This window comes from Gymnoscopelus microlampas (assembly GCF_963454915.1).
Source record: "Gymnoscopelus microlampas genome assembly, chromosome: 7".
NCBI classification, from domain to species: Eukaryota; Metazoa; Chordata; class Actinopteri; order Myctophiformes; family Myctophidae; genus Gymnoscopelus; species Gymnoscopelus microlampas.
In genome coordinates this window covers 41150606-41171860 of record NC_139944.1, presented here as the reverse complement: position 1 = coordinate 41171860, position 21255 = coordinate 41150606, and the positions used below count along the sequence as shown (strand labels likewise).

Genomic DNA, 21255 nt, shown 5'->3' with positions numbered 1-21255 from the left:
AGTGGAGATGTAGTCTCGCATGGCTAGATTGTTGCCTCCCACAATTTTCAAATGCTTTCAGTCATACAGTCTGGAGCACGGAAGCTCTGAAAATGATAAGAGGATATAGTGGATGTGACGCCTCTCCCCGTTTTGGTTTCGTCTTAAATTTGTCCTAATATAAATCAAAATCAGCTAAGCATATGTATATAGCTTGCTGCTTAGTAGAAATGGAAATGTAGATCCAGGTGTAGTTCCAGCCTCTAGCATTCGGAGATTGTGGGATAGTTGTCTGGCTACGCAAGACTAATGGAGATGCAGTGGAAAGGGTCAGCGAGTTCAAGGCTCGGAGTACACATCGAGGAGGAGCTCAAATGGGACACACCACACATATGAGAAAAAAGGCTCAGCAGCGACTGCACTGGTTTCGCCACCTGAAGAAGTTCGGAGTAGGACCTTGCATCCTCAGGCTGTTACAGCCTGGTATGGAAACTGTACTGCCCGAGAAAAGAAAAACCTACAGTGAGTTAAGTCTGTAGAGCGCATAAGGGGGGGGCGAGTTTCCCGCGCTCCAGGAACTGTACAAGAAGAGGTGTAAGGTCAAAGCCCAGCGCATCATCAAGGACAGCCACAAACTGTTCATACCCCTACAACGACCGTGGCCGGGCAAAGACGCCTACCGCAATATCAAAGGCAACACCACCAGGTTCATGAACAGCTTCCACCCGGCTACTGTTAGACTGCTGAACAAAGCATGATCACGGCCTGTCGTCAGGCTGGACTTGGACTTTTTGCTCTTCCTCATGGACCTATTATATGTGGATTATACCAGGGACAGTGACTTGGACTTGTTTGCTCTTACTCATGGACCTATGGATTATACCACCGTCGATACGCGCTGACACTCTGTACCATAATCCCATGTACAACAAGCTGATTTGTATTATCCCCGCACCTTAACTAACGTCCATAGCATATCATGTACAGTATACTGTATAATCTGCTGCTATGCTTACGCATATGCCTTATGTCTTACCTCAGGTACTTACTGCACCTTATATGTCTTACCTCAGGGACTTACCGCACCGGATAGATATACTATGTATAAATAAATAGATAAACTGTTGTTGTTTTTATTTCTCTCTCTCTCTCTTTTTCCCTTGCCCCCCCTCTTCTTCTTCGCTTTCTCTTTCATGGAAATCACAAATAGATGGAGCTTGTGTCACCCACTGTTTTACACCTGTAAACCTGTGATGTGACAATTAAGTTTATTCTGATTCTAAAAGGGAAACAGGTGGACAGACAGCCAGACAGACAGACAGACAGACAGACAGACAGACAGACAGACAGACAGACAGACAGACAGACAGGAAGATCGGCGGTTATCCAGATATTTCTGGACAACTATTATTTCTGGACAACTGCCGATCCGACCGACTTCCCACTCAGCACATCACTCCCTTGGGAACTTGGCAATACACACACACCGTGTTGAAGTCGATCGGTCGGACGGTTCTCGAGATACGCAAAGGAGAGATTTTATAGATAGATTGTTCTAAAACAAAAGGGAGAGCAGCTGTTCATGTTTTTAAGTTTCAGACCGATTTAGGAAAATTGAAGGATCGTTGTTAATTCATTGAACTGACATTTTTTCTTTTAATTGGCCCCCAGTCAGTGCTCACATGTGATGTATTATGATAAACCATCACTTAAAGCCTAGGATAGACCCCTAGTATAGACACCCAGGGGTGAGGCTCCTTCACCTTTTTCCCCTCTACTCCTAATCTCTTTTCTGAAAACATGGTGATCATGTAAAATGTTTTAACATTGCTTTTCCCGACTATGTCATGCCCAAAACAAAGACACCAGGTTAAAAGTGGTTAAGCTCCTACACACTCTAGCAGAACATGACATCATCTGAAATACACTTAAGGTAACTCTACCTGGCGATTAGATCCTAAATGTAGTGTACAGTATATGATTTTCTTCATGTTCTTTTGTACGCTGTGAACTTGGACACAAACGCATGGCTCTCTGCTAGAGCCCCTTTTCCTCAAAGCAGCTCCCTCTTGATCACAAGATGTATTTTTTTTTTACTTCGTTCAGCCCTATTAGCCCATTAAAACCGGGAAAGCATCTGTGTCATTTTAGATTTTAGCGTTGGCTATTCAAAAACAGCCTCACAGCACGTCATAGCGTGCCGCGCTGCAAGCCTGTGCATCTGCTATTTCTGAAAGTGTGAAAACTACTGATTTAGAAGGCATTTGTAGAATCGGCCTCAGGTCTTAATGGGTTAGACTCAAGTGACCCATCGGGGAAGGCTGAACTTGCAGCCATTAGGCATTGTCCTCTGTGCCGGTTCTCTGCCATCCTGGTCCTTTGTATTTGAGGGTGAGACACGGAAAACCTCCTTCCTTCACAGTGTTTCTTTCTCCCAGAAATACTTTGAATTTTCTCTACTACTCCTTGGCAATGGTGTATATCATCCATCCTCAATGGAACCGGTTTCCATGTCTTCACATGGTTTGAGAATGCCATGCAGCTGAGAGCTTGACAGAAAATTCTAAGAAGTTATAACATTTGGAAATGCAGAGGCTTAAATTGGGCAGAAAATAGGTGCTTCTTGCTGGAAGCAGGCTGCCAGTTTCACACTTATTTGTCTCCCTCTTTGTTGCTCTCTGCCACCCCCCCCCCCGCCCCCCCATCCCCACAACCCCCCTCCCAACCGCACATACTCCTGCACACACCATCTGCCATATACGTCCTGTGTGACTTTACTTCAAGAGCTCTTAGTGGCTGTCTTCATCATCTCAAGATCCACTACAAGAAAACAGCTTTAATTGGTACTGAGGGGGAAGAGAGGCAGAAGGATCCTCACACTTCACTGGGGTTCAGAAGCTGTCTGAAAGATCAAGAGTCACATCGCAACCAGCCTACAGTACATCCTTGGCACAAGGATGTGCCAGATCATTTTATATCATTTTATTTCTCAAAACAAAGACACTGGCTCTGTTGAGCACTGTTAAAGAGCTTGTGAAATACATGAAACGTAACACTTGAACATGCCCAAGGCCTGCTCATCAGCATAGGAAGGATGGCTCTTGCATTTATGCAGATATACCTGTATTAAATTGTCTGGCTTAAACTAACATCTGCCATATTTCACTCGCCTTTGTCAACTTCCCTGATATGAACCCTGAATTTGCCTTGTGCCAACCCCCCCCCCCCCATCCCACCTCTTTGCACTGTCAGGGTTCTTTGGCGCGTGTGTTGCTTCAGAAGGGCTTTGAGACATTAGCTGCTGTTGTTGCAGTAGCTTTGGAGACATTTCGCAGCCCATTAGTTGCTCTTTCAGCCCAAACAGCTACTCAAAACCAGAGTGAGAAAGAGAGACAGAGAGACAGAGAGAGAGAGAGAGAGAGAGAGAGAGAAGACACACACACACACACACACACACACACACACACACACACACACACACACACACACACACACACACACACACACACACACAAACACAGACCGAGAGGGAGAGAGAGGGACAGAGACGTGAGTGAGAGTAATAATAATAATAATAATAATAATAATAATAATAATAATAATGATACTCTCCCAAATTTGTCCTCTGTAGTTACCCATCCTAACTATTAGGAGCATTGGGGCGCTATTATTACAGCACCCAGGGAGCAGTTTGCAGTTAAGTGTCTTTCTCAGGGACATTTCAACACATAGAAAGGAGAATGCACAGACGAGGGGGCGAGTGTGGAACTTCAATAGTTATTTCAGTTGCAGAGGTACAGTCATGAGAAGGTACGGTAGAGCCATTTTTATGTGTAGATTATAGTATTTAAACTTAAAGCGGCACTATGTCACTTTTTTAAGGAATAAGATGTAATTTTGTCCAAACTGTATGGTAGGGTATGTTAATACAATATAACTTGGGGTGGTTGTATTTTGTCTCCCTGCTTTTCTATTGAAACATTTAGATTGTGTCAAAGGTCATGTCTCATCTAGGCACAGGATCTGACACATATTTTGACCTGATGGTCAAGATTACATTTATCCCCTGAGCAAGCAGGCAGGCTCTAATAGATCAATGGTAAAAATGTCAGCACTTGCGCAGGAAACCGGGTTCAAATACGGGGCAGAAGAGGAAAGTTACATGTATAATTAATGTATTAATGTATAAAATATGATGTCACTAATAATCATAATGCAGTATATATAATTAAGTTATCTAAAGAAAAGGATGCTAATACAGGGCTACAATTATGCTGATATAACATTACATGTTATATTTTGATTACTGTATTAAATTAGCAGTAAAAGCACTGGATTGTAATATAGAAATAAAAGGACATGAATATGGTCCACCAGATATACAGTACACAGTGTTTTTTTAATTTTTTATATATATATTTAGAGAAGTCAATCATTTTTGGGAGGACGTTGAGCCTTCGTCCTACTCCTCCCGCCCAACACTCCCCACTGACAGGAGTCGCCCCCCCGGGCTTTAGGATTATATGCAGTGACCAATATGACCCTCCCCGCTTGGCTTCCCTCCCCCGAACACAGGCCAATTGTGTTTTGCATAGATGCCCGGAAAAGCCGGATGGACCACGGTGGATTCAAACCCAGAACCTCCGTGGTGGTGGGCAGGAATTTTACCACTGCGCCACCCGAGCGCCTTTAGTAGTATAAAGTGTGATATTGTATACTAGATATCCTATGCTGTCCTACAATATGCTACAGTATGATCTGTGTCTGATATAGTCCCTGTTGCTAGGACAATGTAATGTCTTGTGAGCACATAGCCTCCACACCTTATCAATGGCCTACAGGGGGGGGGGGGGGGGGAGAAAATGGGGGGGGGGGGGGGTTAAAGGAATGGCCTACAGTCAGAACAGCGTTATAATAGTGGTACATGCATGGCACATTTTACTGTATGTGGATTTGCCAATTTGCACTCTGGTTTGGTCGAGACAGAGTTAAGGTGGTTTCCAGTCCACCTGATGGGGCGGACAATTTGCTCGGCTGGCAGAAAAACCATAATCAATCCACAGATTACAGATAAGGGTACTAAAACCAGCCAGCCGCAGCATTTTCTCTTATCGCAATTTACACCTCGCCCTCCCGCCTCAGGTACAGCCAATTAAGCCAGGAGAGAGAGACACTTCACATTGAGGAGGCCTATCAGAAACCACCAATGGACACCATCACTGAGAGGGGCTCGCTAAAGCCAGGGAATTATTTTTTAGACGCATAGTAACATTTTTGCCATGTTTACGGCATGGCTTGTAGGGGCCGAGCTGTCTAGAAGAGGGACTGTCTGTGTGTCTATGTGTCTATATGTCTGTATGTCTGCGGTTAATCTCACAAATGGCTCAGGGGTAGAGTTGCCGGTAGAGCGGCCGGATACGGTTCCCAGTTCGATCCCGGGCTCCCCCAGAGTGTCGAAGTGTCCTTGAGCAAGACGCTGAACCCCTAATTGCTCCCGATGAGCAGGTTGGTGCCTTGCATGGTTTCTAAATGCTCCATTTACCATTTTACCATTTACAAACCACTGGACCGGTCAGCGCCACATTTCTTGTGTATGCAGACAGTCGTTCTATACTACAGTACTGTAGTACTGTATGTCTATTTGCTTATGAAGGCACATGCACGTGTACTGTGCACACAGATGAACACGGGTGCAGATTTGATGATAATATGCATTTTTGAAGGCGATAAGTGGTCTGATGGTTGGACAACCTGCATGAAGCTCTGCACAAAGAGCCAAGGGCACAGAGACCTCGCTCTGACTCTGCCAACTTTAACTCTCTTTCAATCCATTCATTAGACATTACTGTCTGTTTTTTTCCCTCTCAGAGACTTTTCTCTCCTTCTCACCTTGGAATATCACTCACATTATATGACCATTCAGCAGCAAAGCTGAATGGAGGCTGGTTTAGAAAGACAGAGAGGAGGAGAAACTGAGGATGAATCTCTTCTAAATGAATACAAAATTTGCATGCATTGTGACTTGTTATTCAGCGGTCTCTGTTCAACCTGTGTCGGATCAAAAGAGGTGCAACTGCAAGCTTGCCAATGAAAGATTTGTGATTTGTGATTTATTTTGTGCGGTGGAATTCTGTCTGGATGGAGGTTTACCAGGCAGACACACAAAAGGAAAGCTCAAGTGTCTGAGAATAACCACCAGATCCTCTCATGCGATCCCATCACACCATTTCAGCTTGACAAGTTCACACCAAGTGGCTGCCATTCACAGCGCTAGAGAGCATGTTCCGTGAGCTACTTTCTGGCTCCAGTGCCAAGCCTAAACTCTGATGATGAGTGAATGTGCCAGCCGTTGCGTACCACTGACAATATCTCTCAGCTGATATGTGGTACACAGGTGCTCCATGGCCTGCCAAACAGGTTCTGCGGGTGGACTGGATGTCCAGGCAGAGCGCACACACTCGCATAAAAAGCACATAAAAAAATGCAGGCAGGAAGGCAGTACCAAACAGCAGTGCAGAGGTGAGGCCAATTCCTAATTAAATGAAAAGAGAGCTTCTCCACAGCAGCTGCAAATCATCTGCTTACTATTTAGACCACATGGAGGTGTGTGCAACTGAAACCGCAAGGAGAGAGACAGTGAAAAAGATACTCCTTGCTGGAGACTATTGGAATCAAGAGGGGGTAAATTGACAAAGCAGGCCGAGGTGAAAGGCGTGCGGGGAAAATATGCCAAATTCAAATTCAGATTGTCCACATGGGTCCATGGATGCTGCTTTGATAATTGCTCTCGCTTGATGTCTTCTCCTCGTTTCGACATTTGCCGTGACATGCAACGTGACGGAAGAGGGGAAACAGCTTCCTACTGATGCAAATGATGTTTGAGGTTCCGTGTCACCCCCACCCCAATTCCCCTGCACAGAATCATGCTTAATTTATACTCCCTCACGTGACGTTGCCGTGTGCCAAAAGTAGCAGATCGGCAAGCTCTGTGAGCTTGTAGATCTGCTATTTTCGGCACATGACATGTATAAATCAGGCTAAACATCTGAGAATGGCTCCTTCCATATCTGCAGAAACAGCTCAGCCATTGTCCCCGGCATGGTCAAAAACAGTCGGCTCTAAATCAAGGGAGTGTGCAGCTGCAGTACTTACCGCGTTCGCTGGACAGGGTGGTATCTGTCAAACAGAGAGAGAGAGAGATAGAAAGAGAGAGAGGGCGAGCAAAGGGGACAAAGGAAACAGAAAATAATTATTAGACATGCTGCCTTGTAGTAAAATAAATTACAATGGCATTGCAATACAGAATTCACTACAATACAATCAGGAAGCAGAACAGATGCATTTTTAAAAGGGTAAAAGAGAGTAATTTGTCGAGGGGAAAAGAGACACACAGACACAGAGACAGTTAAAGATACTGGGGGAAAAAAATATTGTTACTTCTCCATGGACCCATATATTTTTCCATGTCTATTATCCAAGTAGCGCAACTGAAATAGAATTGAGTTGGATTTCCTTGTTATAGTTGTAGTCATTGCCTCAAGCAATGGGATTCATCATCATCTTCAAAAGCCTGTTGTGATGCCTACAGTAGATTGCTCTTGAGAACACTCAATGAAGCATTGGCAAATTGTAGCAAATTGCATATAGGCACATTCAACATTGTGCATGATGATGCATAGTGTAGCACACCACATTTACTCAAGTGGCAGTGTCACAGCTGGTTGATAGAAATCGGGAAGAGACAACTGTGGATGCTCCCACCTCCTGTTCCCCCTGACCCTCTAATGTCCCCTAACAAATTGCACAGTGAGATCTGACGAGACACAATCTCCCCAGTCGTCTCTTGCATTCATTGCCTTCATTTCCATAGCAGGCTCCCCAGAAAGGCTGGAACGGTGACATAAACAACCATGACCCCCCCACCCACCGCCGGTTCACCCCTTCTTAGCAATTTGACCCCCACATTGCTGTTCAATCATAAAAGTGAATACTTTCTATCCTAACAGAGACAAGAGTGACAGGTGTGTGGGCTGAATCTAAGCCAGGATGTTGGGTATATCTCTGGGAGTCTGGTTTGTTTGAACTTTTAGATGATGTTGAAGAACCGCAGTGGTCTTTATAATGAATCTCTGTAAGAGAATACTAGCACTCGCGGAATTGTCCTTTTAAGGCACTTTTATTTATATAAATAAAGTAGGCATAGTATGCTGCAGAGCAGCCAACAACGTATGCATTTCGGCGTCAAGCCTTCATCAGCGTTGTGTCAAGAACCACAGTGGTCTTGACCAGCAGATTGTCAGTGGCCTGATCAGTGTCAGGGTTAGTGGCCCTATAGAGCGTGCCAAAAATCCTGAAGGGGGCGTCGACAAGCGTCTTTTGGTAGCTGCGGACATCTTTGAGGGGTAAAAACGAGGTTGACTTAACATTGCCCAAAACAAACATGTCTGCGCTACTATGCCGCACCCCCCCGTGGTGACGACGCGTTGGCACGCTCTACAGGAATATAGACCTATTGTCACGTGTACTACTTTTAATCAAGCATGTTATGTATCCTACTATATTGTATGTTCTTGTCTTTTGCTGTGATGTTCTTAAATTTGTATTGCTGTTCTCTTGGCTAGGCTTCCGTTTGTAAACAACATTCCATATCTAAATAGTATCGGACTTCCTGCTTGAATAAATGTACACAATGAAATCTGGAGTCAGATACATTAACTCTACAAATGGTCCCATTTTGACACTGTTACTGCTATGGCTGCAAAATAAATATTTACCTAGCTCTTATGGATTTCACAACAATTCTATACGCCTAGGTTTAGAGAAATATTTGTTACATCTATTTTCAAGAAACCAGATTTATCCAAATAATTCTTAATATTAGCTGCTGATTGTAATAATGACAACCTAGAATTGATTGTCATTATTTGTTCGAAGTTTGTTCTGCTCTTTCATTCAAAACTCTGGAAGCTTTAGAAGTAAGTATAGCATCTCTACACTCTTTGGATGAAAGCATCCAACAAATCACTTTTTAATAAATTCCTTCACGTCTACATATTTATTTAGGCTGTGGTTGATATAATCAAAATGCATAAATGCCAGTGAGTCATGTCTCGATTTAAATCCAACCTCAAGTTTATCAGATATCTCTGCAACTTTTTGACTTGTTTACAAATAGCGGGCAAAAGGCTGTCACATCAATATCTAAATGAGAGTTTTGCAAGTAGACAAGTAGACGGTTGTCTGCAGTTCTCCTCTCCATGTATATGAAGGCAGCCCCCCTTCCATCCCCTTCATCCATACAGAACTCCACTCCGTGCGTGTTCAATTATTCATGTCCCTCTGTCAAGGATTCAGCCTTCCTAGCACTTGCTGGTATCCCCGCGCAAATTGGCAGGCAGGCTCATATTTGGCATATGGTATAGTGCAGCGCTCTGTTTCTATCTCCATTCAGTTGGCCTGCTGGCAGTCCCTGAGAGCACAGCAAAGCACGTTGGACTCCATCCACACAAACACACACACACACACGCGTCGCACGCACGCACACGCACACACACGCTCGTACGCACTCACGCACACACGTGTATGTGCACATACCATGCACACGCAGCAATGATGCACCAAGCCTTTCTGTTTAGTAGGTTAGACTCCCCACTGAGCTACTGGGTGTACTTTCAGGCATCAGGCTAACAGGTTCCATTGTTTATAACAATAGTGTAACCACCAAATTAACTAGCCATGACATTCAGCCTAGGTGATGACATCTGACAGTGGAATGTCTCTTTGAGTGTACAAGTCTCCTTTGTACTTTGCCATACCACACTGTCACACAGCGGAAATAACACATCTACAAGCTCTGAAGCTCACAATGTGGCTATTTTCGAAATGCGTCGCAACAGCGTATAAATTACCCATGCTGTTAGTAGCATTTCTGTAATCGAATCACTGTCCGATGTTTGAGGCACTGGAAGACTTGTTTTGACACGCTCCTAGCTTACTCTTTCAATGTCAGTGCCTCAGAATCGATCCCCATCTCAATCCTACACGAAAACGCACTCAAAATCTCTTTTAACCTTTTGTTTTTCAGGTGCTTCAGTTGTTATCTGCTATCTACACTACTTTCAGTGAGACATACAGTACAGACAGAAACAGAAGTAGCAACAACACGAGAAACACTTGAAATTCTGCCAGACTAGACATGCCAAGTCATAATACATCTAGAAACCTGGTGTAAACTATTTCATCACATACACTGTTACGGGTCCACTGCTCTCACTCAGAGTTACAAATGGATAATTAACACTGAGGACTTTGCTGTGTATCAGCCTTGTGAGGCTAATCTTTGACAACATTAAAATGGTACTCAAACTAAATCCCATAATAAGGCTAATAAATATCACCTAGAATTCTACTTTTCTTTCAACACAACGACACTGCTACATTTGGCTGCATAACGCAATAACTAGAAAAAGTGAATATTATGGACTGACCCTATTTCCGTTGCTTCCGTTTAATGTAAACAAAAATAAATAAGAAATATTCAACATCGAGTAGATCAAATGGCGGCCTGGCAACAGAATGACTGCTTCTTTTTCCTATGAATGACTAACGGAATTCAACGTTTTAGTACATCCTGGCTTTTTAATACATCCTGGCAAATTGATTTTACACATTTATAGAGGTTCTCTGCGAAGCACAGAATTACTGCTGTGAAAAGAATCAGTCACAGGAAGAGATGATGCATGCTCCCACTCATTACCACCCTGAGGAAAAGGTCACATTTACTCATTTCCTTCATCACTTTTCACAAAAACACCTACAGTACTGGATGCAGCTTTATAGAATGTTAAATTGCATCAGCCGTTAGATTGTCGCTCTCCCGTGTTGGTCTTCTGTGTTGGCTCACAACGTGTTGCGTTGTGACGTGTTGTGAGCTTGTAGATCGGCTATTTACGCAATTCATCGTACAACAAAGTAGATAGGACTTAAGTGATTAATATCAGCGCCCTGCAAATGCATGCACTAATATTGCATGTTAATGGCATGAAAAGGCAGCATGTTCTTTTTCAAATCAAAACAATGTACTGTATGTGAGAAAAGGGTATGGTTCAGCATACAGTATCTTCTGTCCAGAACCATTAATGGAGCTCCAACTATCCATTATTTTCGATTATCCATTATCTATAACTTTTTCAATTAATCAAATAACGGAAAAGCATTTTTTTAATATGTATATTTCTTTATTTATATCATGTAATATACATTGAGGTTGTAGATTGGCCATTTTCACTATTTTTTTAATTGTTTTGATTTTTTGGAAATGTTACACCTAAGGTCCAAAATAGGGATAACTTATTAATAGATCATTTTATTAAATTAACGACTATCGTACATTTTTGTATATCGATTAGTTTGGTTAACTGTTGCACCCCTAGCTCAGCACATCTTCTCTCCAGAAGGCGGAGAGAATCCCGATGAGAATAAGCATGGGCTGAGTATTCTGAAATGGTGTCAGCGTACACTAAATCATAGCCATCATAATATTATGTAAAGTTGCACAAAGGATGTGTAGAAGTTTGTGCATACAGATGTGTCTGATGCCATACTCCCTTGTTGCCATTGTGATGGTTCGTAAGCAGAGAATGTTTCCACCTAATAAATAATACATTTAAGAGTCTAATCAAATTGAACAAATGAATATGTCTAGAAAACAATTAATCAAAGAGCAAACGTGTATTTACAAATATAACATTGGCACAAACAATCAATTATTCATAAAGTGAATGCTGGGTAAGTGGGCTTCTTCCCGGGCGAGATGCTGCCATAATTGGAGTGGGACTACAGGAGAGCCGGCTGGTGTTTGTGTATATCTGTGTGTGTGTGTGTGTGTGTGTGTGTGTGTGTGTGTGTGTGTGTGTGTGTGTGTGTGTGTGTGTGTGTGTGTGTGTGTGTGGGTGGGTGGGGCGGGCGGGCGGGCATATCCGTACACTCCTGTGTGCACACATGTCTCCCCATGCTCCCAACTTCCCCCCGAACACGACAAGAGCAGGCAGAGAGTTGGCTCATTACTGCCTAATGAGTTGTCTGATTAGAGTTGAATATGAAAGCCTTATTGTCGAGCGCTGTATGTTTATTTTGATTAATTATTGTACTAAAGTCACTGAATGGAAGCACAATGACGTGGAGCATTAACATTTTGCCATAACAGGGCCCTTGTGGATAGTGCATCAGTGTATTCAAGCACGGCGAATCCTGTGTGCAAAGCATGAACCAACAGCCACGTCCCGTGCAGGTGTTCGAGTGTTGTGTGTCTCTGTTTACATTGTATTCTCTGTTCCCAAAATGTCATCTAGTATTGCCCCTCAACCCCATTAACCACATTAACGTTTAAAACTTTCGCCCAAATTGTCCCTTTTTTTTTTACTGAAAAAAACATAATAATAATGCAGCACCCCAGTTTGTCGTCATTATATTGCTTCCCCCTGTAATTGTCTCCGCCAGGAGACTATGTTTTCACTTTCCGCCCCCCCCCCCCTCGGCCAAGCTGACATTGGTCAAGCCTCACGTGACACGTGACAATACGTTGAAAGAGTGTGCTCTGATTGGCTAGTGAGACGCATGACGTATAGCGGCCTATAAATAGATGTGTCACTTTGAAAGAGGCTCTTTCAAAGTGAGGTAAGACAGGAATAGTACTGGCGGAGACCTGTGCTGCGAGGAGCACATTTTCTAGTTCCTCTTCTTTTCCCACTCTCTCTCTTTATCTCACTTTCCTGGCTAATCCACTAACCCAGGGGTCTACAAAGTCTTTCAGGCCAAGGACCCCTTAGTTGAGAGAGAGATGAAGCAGGGACCCCCACTACGTATTGTGTAAAATTGTGTTGCAGATTAAACGTTTTCATGGATTTCATAGATAGCTTCATAGACTTGTTTGACAGCACTATCATGTTGTGTAAATTCATGTTTCTTTTTGTTTTGTTCATTTGTTTACACATTTTCTTTTCTACTGTATGTATATACGTTGGATTCATTTTAGTTATTAATCCATGAATACATTTTCATACATTTAACCACTTAAACCCTCAATACTTAGTAAACTTGACCCTTGGTTTGTACTTGGTCTGCTCTTTTTTCCATCTACACCAAACCTCTTATAGACGAAAATAGACAATCTACAGGCTACAAGCTTGTAGATCTGCTATTTTCGACTACTATTCCCCTCAGAATTGCTAGGGTTCAAGTTGCTAATGTAAAAAAATCCTATTTCACAAAGATTTGGCGGCCCCGCTGTAGTAACTCTGAGGATCCCCTAGGAGTCCCGGACACTCACTCACTCTCACTCACTCTCACTCTCACTCTCACTCTCTCTCTCTCTCTCTCTCTCTCTCTCTCTCTCTCTCTCTCTCTCTCTCTCTCTCTCTCTCTCTCTCTCTCTCTCTCTCTCTCTCTCTCTCTCTCTCTCTCTCTCTCTCTCTGCTAATACTGTCCTTGTGTAGAATGCTACATATGTGTGAGAGAAGGGGTTACATTGCCTGGTCTGTAGCTCTGTGCAGTGTGCACACTTCAAATCAGAGATAATGGGGTACTTCAAGGAGGGGGGGGGACTTGAGGGGGGCACTCTTATAGACACCCAACTGCCAATATAATCACCAAAGGCCTCTTCACTGAAGCGCACAGCACTGCCTCCACATACTCTCTATATATACTATGAAGTTGCACTTGTAATGTATAGGCTTCATGATACAGTATGTAATAACCTCGCTCCCATGGCTTTCTCATACGAGAAAGCCCGGAACAACATCTTTGATTGCGGTGTCAATAATACTAGTTTTCCTTTCCCGGCATGGATGAGAGGAAAATCTATATATATATATTTGGATTGATATAGTAATATTTTTAGATAGAATACTAGAATGATCTAAATAACATCTTGAAAAACCTTGCAGTTACAGGGATCCAACTCTCTCTCTCTCTCTCTCTCTCTCCCTGGCACACAAACGTGTGTGTGTGTGTGTGTGTGTGTGTGTGTGTGTGTGTGTGTGTGTGTGTGTGTGTGTGTGTGTGTGTGTGTGTGTGTGTGTGTGTGTGTGTGTGTGTGTGTGTGTGCGTGCGTGTGTGTGTGTGTGCCGTGTGCGCATTTGTGTGTGTGTGTTAAGACACTTCACATGAGATGGAGAGAGAGGGAAAAGAGACAAATTGGTCTCTCAATCCATACACAAACATGACATTTAAGGCTGTATTTGGCTATATTAATTTTGGTTTGTGCGTTGGTGGACGTCACCACTCTGAATCCTGTTAAAGGGGCTAAAGACTGACGTTTGGACTGAGTTGAATGTGCATTGACATTAAGACTAATGTGTAGTTCCAGTGCAGCCTCGCAACCTCACTCACTCACTCACTGAATGAATGACTTCCACAACATTATACTGTAGCAGATAGGCTTATTTCCATTGTGGTCCACTCATTCACATTCACATTCACATTCTCACACACATACAGCATCACTCCAAATCCTTGTCACAGCTACTGTTTCTGAGAGGGAAAAAACACTAAACAGATTGTGAGGGTAATTCAATTTCCCCAAGAGATGCTAAGTTCCAAATGGTCTCCATCAGCGAGCCAATCAGCAGCTGATCCAGTGATTTCCCCAGCTGGGCATCTGCTAAGACAGCAAGCCAGAGAAGTTAGGGGGGTATCAATTTTGGCACTAATCTTGTCCGCAAGCTCATTTAATGCATTCACATGGGTAGTGGCTACTTAGTAACTAGATGTACAGAGTAGACCAAACAATATTGTCTCATCCTTTAGTTGCTCTACCTGTTGTCTTCTCACTAACATGCTGCGAGTCCCTACACATAATTCTCCTTATCTAAAAAAAACATGTACACGTGTTTCCAGTTTAGTAAATCACTCATAATGTAGTTGTCATTTTTTGCCCCTTAACATTGATACTCTTAAAATGCATATTAAGGCAAAAAAAGTCTTGTTTTTCAGATTTATAGATAAGTAATGTTTTTGTCTTGTTTTCGCATACGTGGATGCAGTAGTACCACTGCAAGCATTGGTATTGTATACACTGTAAATATGATGTTGGTAAAATTGTTGTCATTGGAGTACTGAAGGAACTGCATTTGTTGGTGAATTTGAAAAATAAAATAAAATAATAATAATAACTTTGTTGTTGATTTGGGGTGTGGCCAGCAATCGTGTAATACAGTAAGTATTCAGATTCTTTACTTAAAAAGTAGCAATACCACAGTATAAAAGACAAGTGTTTTATTTGAGTAGAAGTACAAAAGTATTGGCATGAAATTCTACTTACCGTATTAAAGTAAAAAAAACATTAAAAGAAAATACATTTAAAATTAAAAAAAAAAATTGATTAGCCGAAGCAAAGTATAAGATAGAGCATAAGTGGTTAATGTATGTTTTGTATTAATAATCCAAATCTGATATGTAGTGGAGTAGAAATATAGAAGTAGAAGTAAGTTAAGTTAAAATAACTCAAAATTGTGAATGTAAATGTATTAAGTTACTTTACACCACTGGTGGCCAGATTGTCAGAAATCGTACTACTACTAGTGACAAGAACATAGCAGCTCCATTCCAACCCACACATGGATGCAATGAGCTCACGTGTATAAAAATCCGGTATGCTCGGACATAAAATATGGAAAAACAGAATGCACGTGGCACTCAACCAAACATTTGCATGTACTCTGAGCTAAAAAAGAAAGACCTTTACATGGAGGTTACATGACTCAACCATGACATTAATGCGGTAGGCAATAAACCTTCATTCATTTAAGTGTGACAACATCTGTCTGAGAATGCCCGACTATTGAGGGTGTACATTACCATGCATTTATGCATGATGATATGCATTTGCCTGTTAAAAGCCTGGTATTTAAAAGGAACACTGACGTCTAAACCTAAAGAAATATAATTGCACATCCAAGCCACTTGACAATTGCACTGGTAGTACAGCTACCCTGTAAAATCTAATGGTAATGTATCCATTTATAGCTCGAGTGTACAAATGGAACCAAAATGGCCTCCATAGTTAATTAATTAATTGGCATAATGCCTAAATTGATAGAAAATGGGGTAAAAAAGTATTGGCTACAAAAAAAAGAAGTTCTGTAAGTGATATTTGTTTTGTAAAAATATAAATGTATTCCCTCAACCCTTTTTTGTTTTTTGTTAAAGCTCGATATTTCCCATAGTATTCATTGCTATAAAGTGTTTGTTCAGTAACAGTGGCATCCCTGTCTCTCTAGCTATTTAGAAAACAGAAAATACATTTTAAGGGTGAGATACCAATTTCATCCAATCAGGAGAGAGAACAACACAAAGATAATTTATCAGCGTCAATTCAATAGTGTTCCAGTTCTAATTTTGCTGCTCTTTTTTTTTTGCTCCGTCACTTTCTTTTCTTTTCTTATTTTTCCTCCTAAATTTAGAGTAGCCAATTCTTTCACCCCTTTTTCTCCCCGATTTAGTCGTTGTGCCAATTCATTCCTCCCCACACACATCTCTATGTTGTCAGTTATCCTACTGACTCACCTGCCAGTGAGAGCCCCCCACCAGGAGGATGTAGAGAGCCTTCGACCTACTCCTCCCGCCCAACACTCCCCTCTGACAGGTGCCGCCCCAGGCCCGTAGGAGTACGTGTAATGACCAATATCACCCTCCCCGTCCGGCTTCCCTCCCCCGAACACGGGCCAATTGTGTTTGTGTAGACGCCCGACAAAGCTGGTTGCACCACGGTGGTTTCGTCACTTTCAATTTCACTTCTTTATCCTGTATCCTATGAGCTCTTGCTCCTGATTGGACAAACTTGGTATCCCAACCTGAAAAGATATTTTCTATTTACTTAAGCAGCTGGTGAGACTCTATATTGTGCTATATTACATCAGATTATAGAACTATTTAACAATGATATTATTATTCACATAAAATACCACTAACAGTACCTTTAAATGAAATAGTTGCCCCTCTTATTGTGGCATCCCATTCCCAACGTGCAGAGAGAGAGGGAGAGAGAGAAGTGTGGTGGCGTCCCAGCTGTGATGTACTGGTGCTGACACAGCCCCAGATGTTTAGTTAAAAAGCGGAGCCCCCATGTGGGCCTGAAGGAGGAGATGACATGCGCTTCGGGGGCTTTCAGAAGCCATGTGTTCCTCTGTAGAGGCATCGCATCTTTGAAAGGAGGGGGTCTTCACCCACATGTTTTGTTTATGCGCACATGTGTGCACCTATAATACCGTATGCCTGTGCCATCCTCCATTCAGCGCATGCGTGCATGTGCATGCACACACATACAGTACATAGGCCTTGGAACCTAAGTGCATCTGGCAAGCGCGTGCTCGTTTGCACTGACAAGTTGTATGGCAGTGTGTCGGTGCAGCGTTCACCAGCACGGGGGAGGGGGAGAGGTAGGGCGGTACACCAAGCATATGTCTGAACCCCCCCCAGGTCTCCTGTCACTATGTCCTCTGGGCCGTCTATGTCAGGGCTGGAGGGTTAGAGACTATGCTGTAGTAGCTATGCAGTAAAATCCTCAGTGTTCATTTAACTCTGACTGTGTGCAAATGTAACCAAGTGGACCCAAGGGTCCATTCATTTATCCATTTGTACCCTCTCAGAGTTACAAATGGATAAATTACCACTGAGAATTTTACTGTGCATAGCGTAGTGGAGAGCAGAGCGCATTACTGTACATACACACACACACACACACACGTGCACGCCCACACACACACGTACGCACGCACACACACACACACACACACACTCACGCACACACGCACACACACACACACACTGCTGACTCAATATCTCCGCCTGAGGCTGATGTCTGGCAGGGAGGAACTCTCCTACGGCAGAGCTTCTGCAAAAATAATGAAGGATGGGGGTGGGGAGGTGGGGGGCGGGCGGGCTACTGAAGAACAAATGACATCATTGCCATTACTATTGCATGCATCACCGTTATGTACCGCTATCACTGGTTTAATCGAAGCCTCCATCATCATCGTTGTCATCGTCAATATCATCATCATCATCATCATCATAATCATAATCACCTCTTGCACTGCAGCGGGCCACAGTGCAGACGATGACAGCATGACAAGAGATTAGCCTTACAGTGTTACAAAATATAATTTATAATATAAATATAGTCGTCGCGGAGCCACTGTGTAGCCAGAGGGACTGACGGGGCTTAAACAAGTGTTTAAGCGCGCGTGCGTATGCGTGCATGTGCGTGCGTGCATACGTGCGTGCATGAGTGTGTGCGCGTGTACGTGTGTGTGTGTGTGCATGTCATTTTTTCCGTCATTCTGCACCCCCGCCCTGTTCTGCCTCTGTCGACAGTAATCTAATTTCTCAACTGCTTCTATTAAATAAACGTGTGTCATTAAGACAGGTGGAGGGAGGACAGAGAGACATGCAGGCAGGTTTGGAAGATGCACAGGGACGGGTGGAGCCGACACCCGCACTGGTGCTGGTTGAGTTGGTGTTGGGTTGGGGCTGTTGGAGATGGTGAAGAGGTAATGATTTGACGAGCGTGGGTGGGAAAATCAGACACTTCTCACTCTCTCTTTCTCTTTCTCTCTCTCTCTGTGAATACTCCTGAGTATCTCCCTCTCCAGACTTCCTCTGCAGATAAACAAGGCCAAGACAGGGCTGGGCATGATCGATGACTGTGTGTGTGTGTGTGTGTGTGTGTGTGTGTGTGTGTGTGTGTGTGTGTGTGCGGCAGACACTTTAAGGGAGCAGGAGGAAAACAGCAACTAACACATTGGGATGAGAGCGAGGGGGAGAGACGGTGCACCGGCCCAGCAGTCTCTTCCCATTTGCTCTGTGTCAGCATATCTCCGCTCTCCCGATCCCCGTCTCCTGTACTCTCCTCAGCCCACTGGCTCGCTACATTTCTCCCCCTCATCTCAACGCAGAGCCGACAAAAGCTGTCTCTGCATGCTTGCCGAGCACACGTCTAGGCCCAGCCGAGCCGATACAGCATTCTCATTGAAAAACAGCAGTAAACAGGTACTATGAAAAACTCCACCGGGGAACTCATCCTCTAAGCTATGCAGCCATATCCTTCCAGCATGTGTCTATTAGGATGTGCCTTCAATCCCTTAGGTGTGCATTTCGTGATCCCCGCATGGGAATTCTCCGCCACGATTAGGCCTTCGCTAACCCGCCATGATGCTTTATCAACCTTTCCAGAGCCTATTAGTGGATAGCTATGTGCATCTGCTGGAGGAGATATACTGTATGGTAAATTATGGGAGTTGTCATGCGGTGACTGCATTGTGTTTTCAACCACACAGGGTGTGTGGCTGTGACTCCATTGTGATGCATATAATACAGCCAAGACTAAAATAGTGAATAAAGGACACTAGCAATGCCAGAGAGGAATGGTTGTCAGTTCAATTGGACCACAATCCTTTCCTCTCTTGCTGAGTGTCTTTGATCAGAGTCTGAGGCAAGGTGTAGGTGCCACTTAGGGAATGAAGGTATATCTTTAAGTGGACATGGCATATCCACCACTGTATGAAGATGTTCAAAGGAACCTTTATAATGGGATAGGAATGTCTCCATTTCTCCTCCACAAGTTTGATTAATTGTCTCGCTGATGAGAGCCCCAAAGCCCTCTGACTGACCCTGGCCTGTTGATGGGCTCCCTGGAAACATCATCGAGATGTGATCCGCTTGGAGACTCTTCAACTGGGACATCTTGTAAAAGGACCGACGAGGGGGGACTGACAGGTCGACATAGGAAGACAGTCGTTATTTCTCAAGCCTTTCCCATAGAAAAGCCAGGGAAATGAATCTGTAAAAGCAGCACTGAGGTGTCAGAGCCATTAGAAGTGCCCCAGATGTACTGTAACCATTTGCACTCAAACAAAGACTGCTCTGCGGAGCTATGCAACTTGTGAAATTAGTAGGATTATGTGTCATTACAAACATATTTTATCATACAAGGAACATTATGCATGACTTGAATTTAATGTAACACAGATTTAAGTATTTTACACTGTTTGCTTACCATTTTAACCACTAATGCACTATGTTATAATCTATCCAGATCATTAATTATATGTTTTAATGCAAGTGATGTATTGAATTTGGATGGGTTTTGATTCCAAGCAGTGCACACGTTGCATACCCTATACAGTATACCTGTAGGTCAATCTACTATCTAATGCACTCTTTAAATAGCATGAAAATGTAGGGCTGAGGGACTGTCCCACTTTAGACCGCATTGGAGGTGGTCTGGGTGCAACTTCTTTCTGACTTTTCTCTGCCTAAGATAGCAATTCCCCTCTGTGCACCCATTGGCATGTCGCTCATTTTAAGATCAACACTCCCATTGGTGCACAGATGAGCGCAAGTACATTTGGCAATTATACAAGGTGGGTGTGAAAACTACAAACTACCTTATCACAATGGCATTTGCATTGTGATAACATTGCAATCAAATTTCAATCATCTCGAATTATGGCTTTCGGCTAATAAATTAATCATCAAGAAAACAAAAACTAACGCTATGCTTTTTGGGACTAATCAGAATCTTGCATCTAAAACCAAAAATCTATCATATAATACCACTTGTCTTGATGGTACTTACTGTAACTGCATAGAGTTGATCAGATCAAATATCTTGGCCTATGGCTTGATTCAGAACTCTCATTCAAATGTCACATTGATAACATTGTTAGGAAATAAGCTTTAGTGCTGTTGTTCTATACCGTAACAGAAAATGTTTTACATATACAGTCAGAAAGAAACTGGTTCTTCAACTCATACTACCTATTATGGATTATGCTGATGTAGTCTATCAGACTGCATCTAAAACTAACCTTCTTCCACTAAATACAATATACAAAATCACTCCACCGATATGGCTCTCTTACAGCTGCATGGTCGAAAATATCTACTCAGCCATAAATGATAAAGAAATTGCTCTTGGCACCTTCCTAGATATTTCTAAAGCATTTGATACTGTGGATTACACTACTGTATATTACTTGATCAATTACAAAATTATGGTTTTCAAGATATAACATTTGTACAAGGAAAGAACCATTGGCCCTGTCTGAGAGCTGATAAGAGAACAGTGAGTGGCCAAAATAACAGGTGATGAGCACAAGACATTGAGAAGGTCAGACACAGTACTCTTCACAGCTGTGAAATCACTAAGTGAGCAGAGATTGCACTCAAAACTCCTCCTGTGAAGGACAGAGGCGCCTTTATCATAACACTTATGAC

The 21255-nt window shown here is 42.9% G+C and overlaps 1 protein-coding gene across 2 annotated transcripts in view; it reads right to left on the bottom strand.

The window, feature by feature from the left end:
• Positions 1-21255, bottom strand: part of cdh4 (cadherin 4, type 1, R-cadherin (retinal)) — a 252407-nt gene that overhangs the window by 150321 nt on the left and 80831 nt on the right. For both annotated transcript variants that reach the window (XM_084063062.1, XM_084063063.1), the window contains exon 3: positions 7132-7155. In XM_084063062.1, the coding sequence (XP_083919188.1) occupies positions 7132-7155 (24 nt within the window). The remainder of the gene's footprint in view (positions 1-7131; positions 7156-21255) is intronic.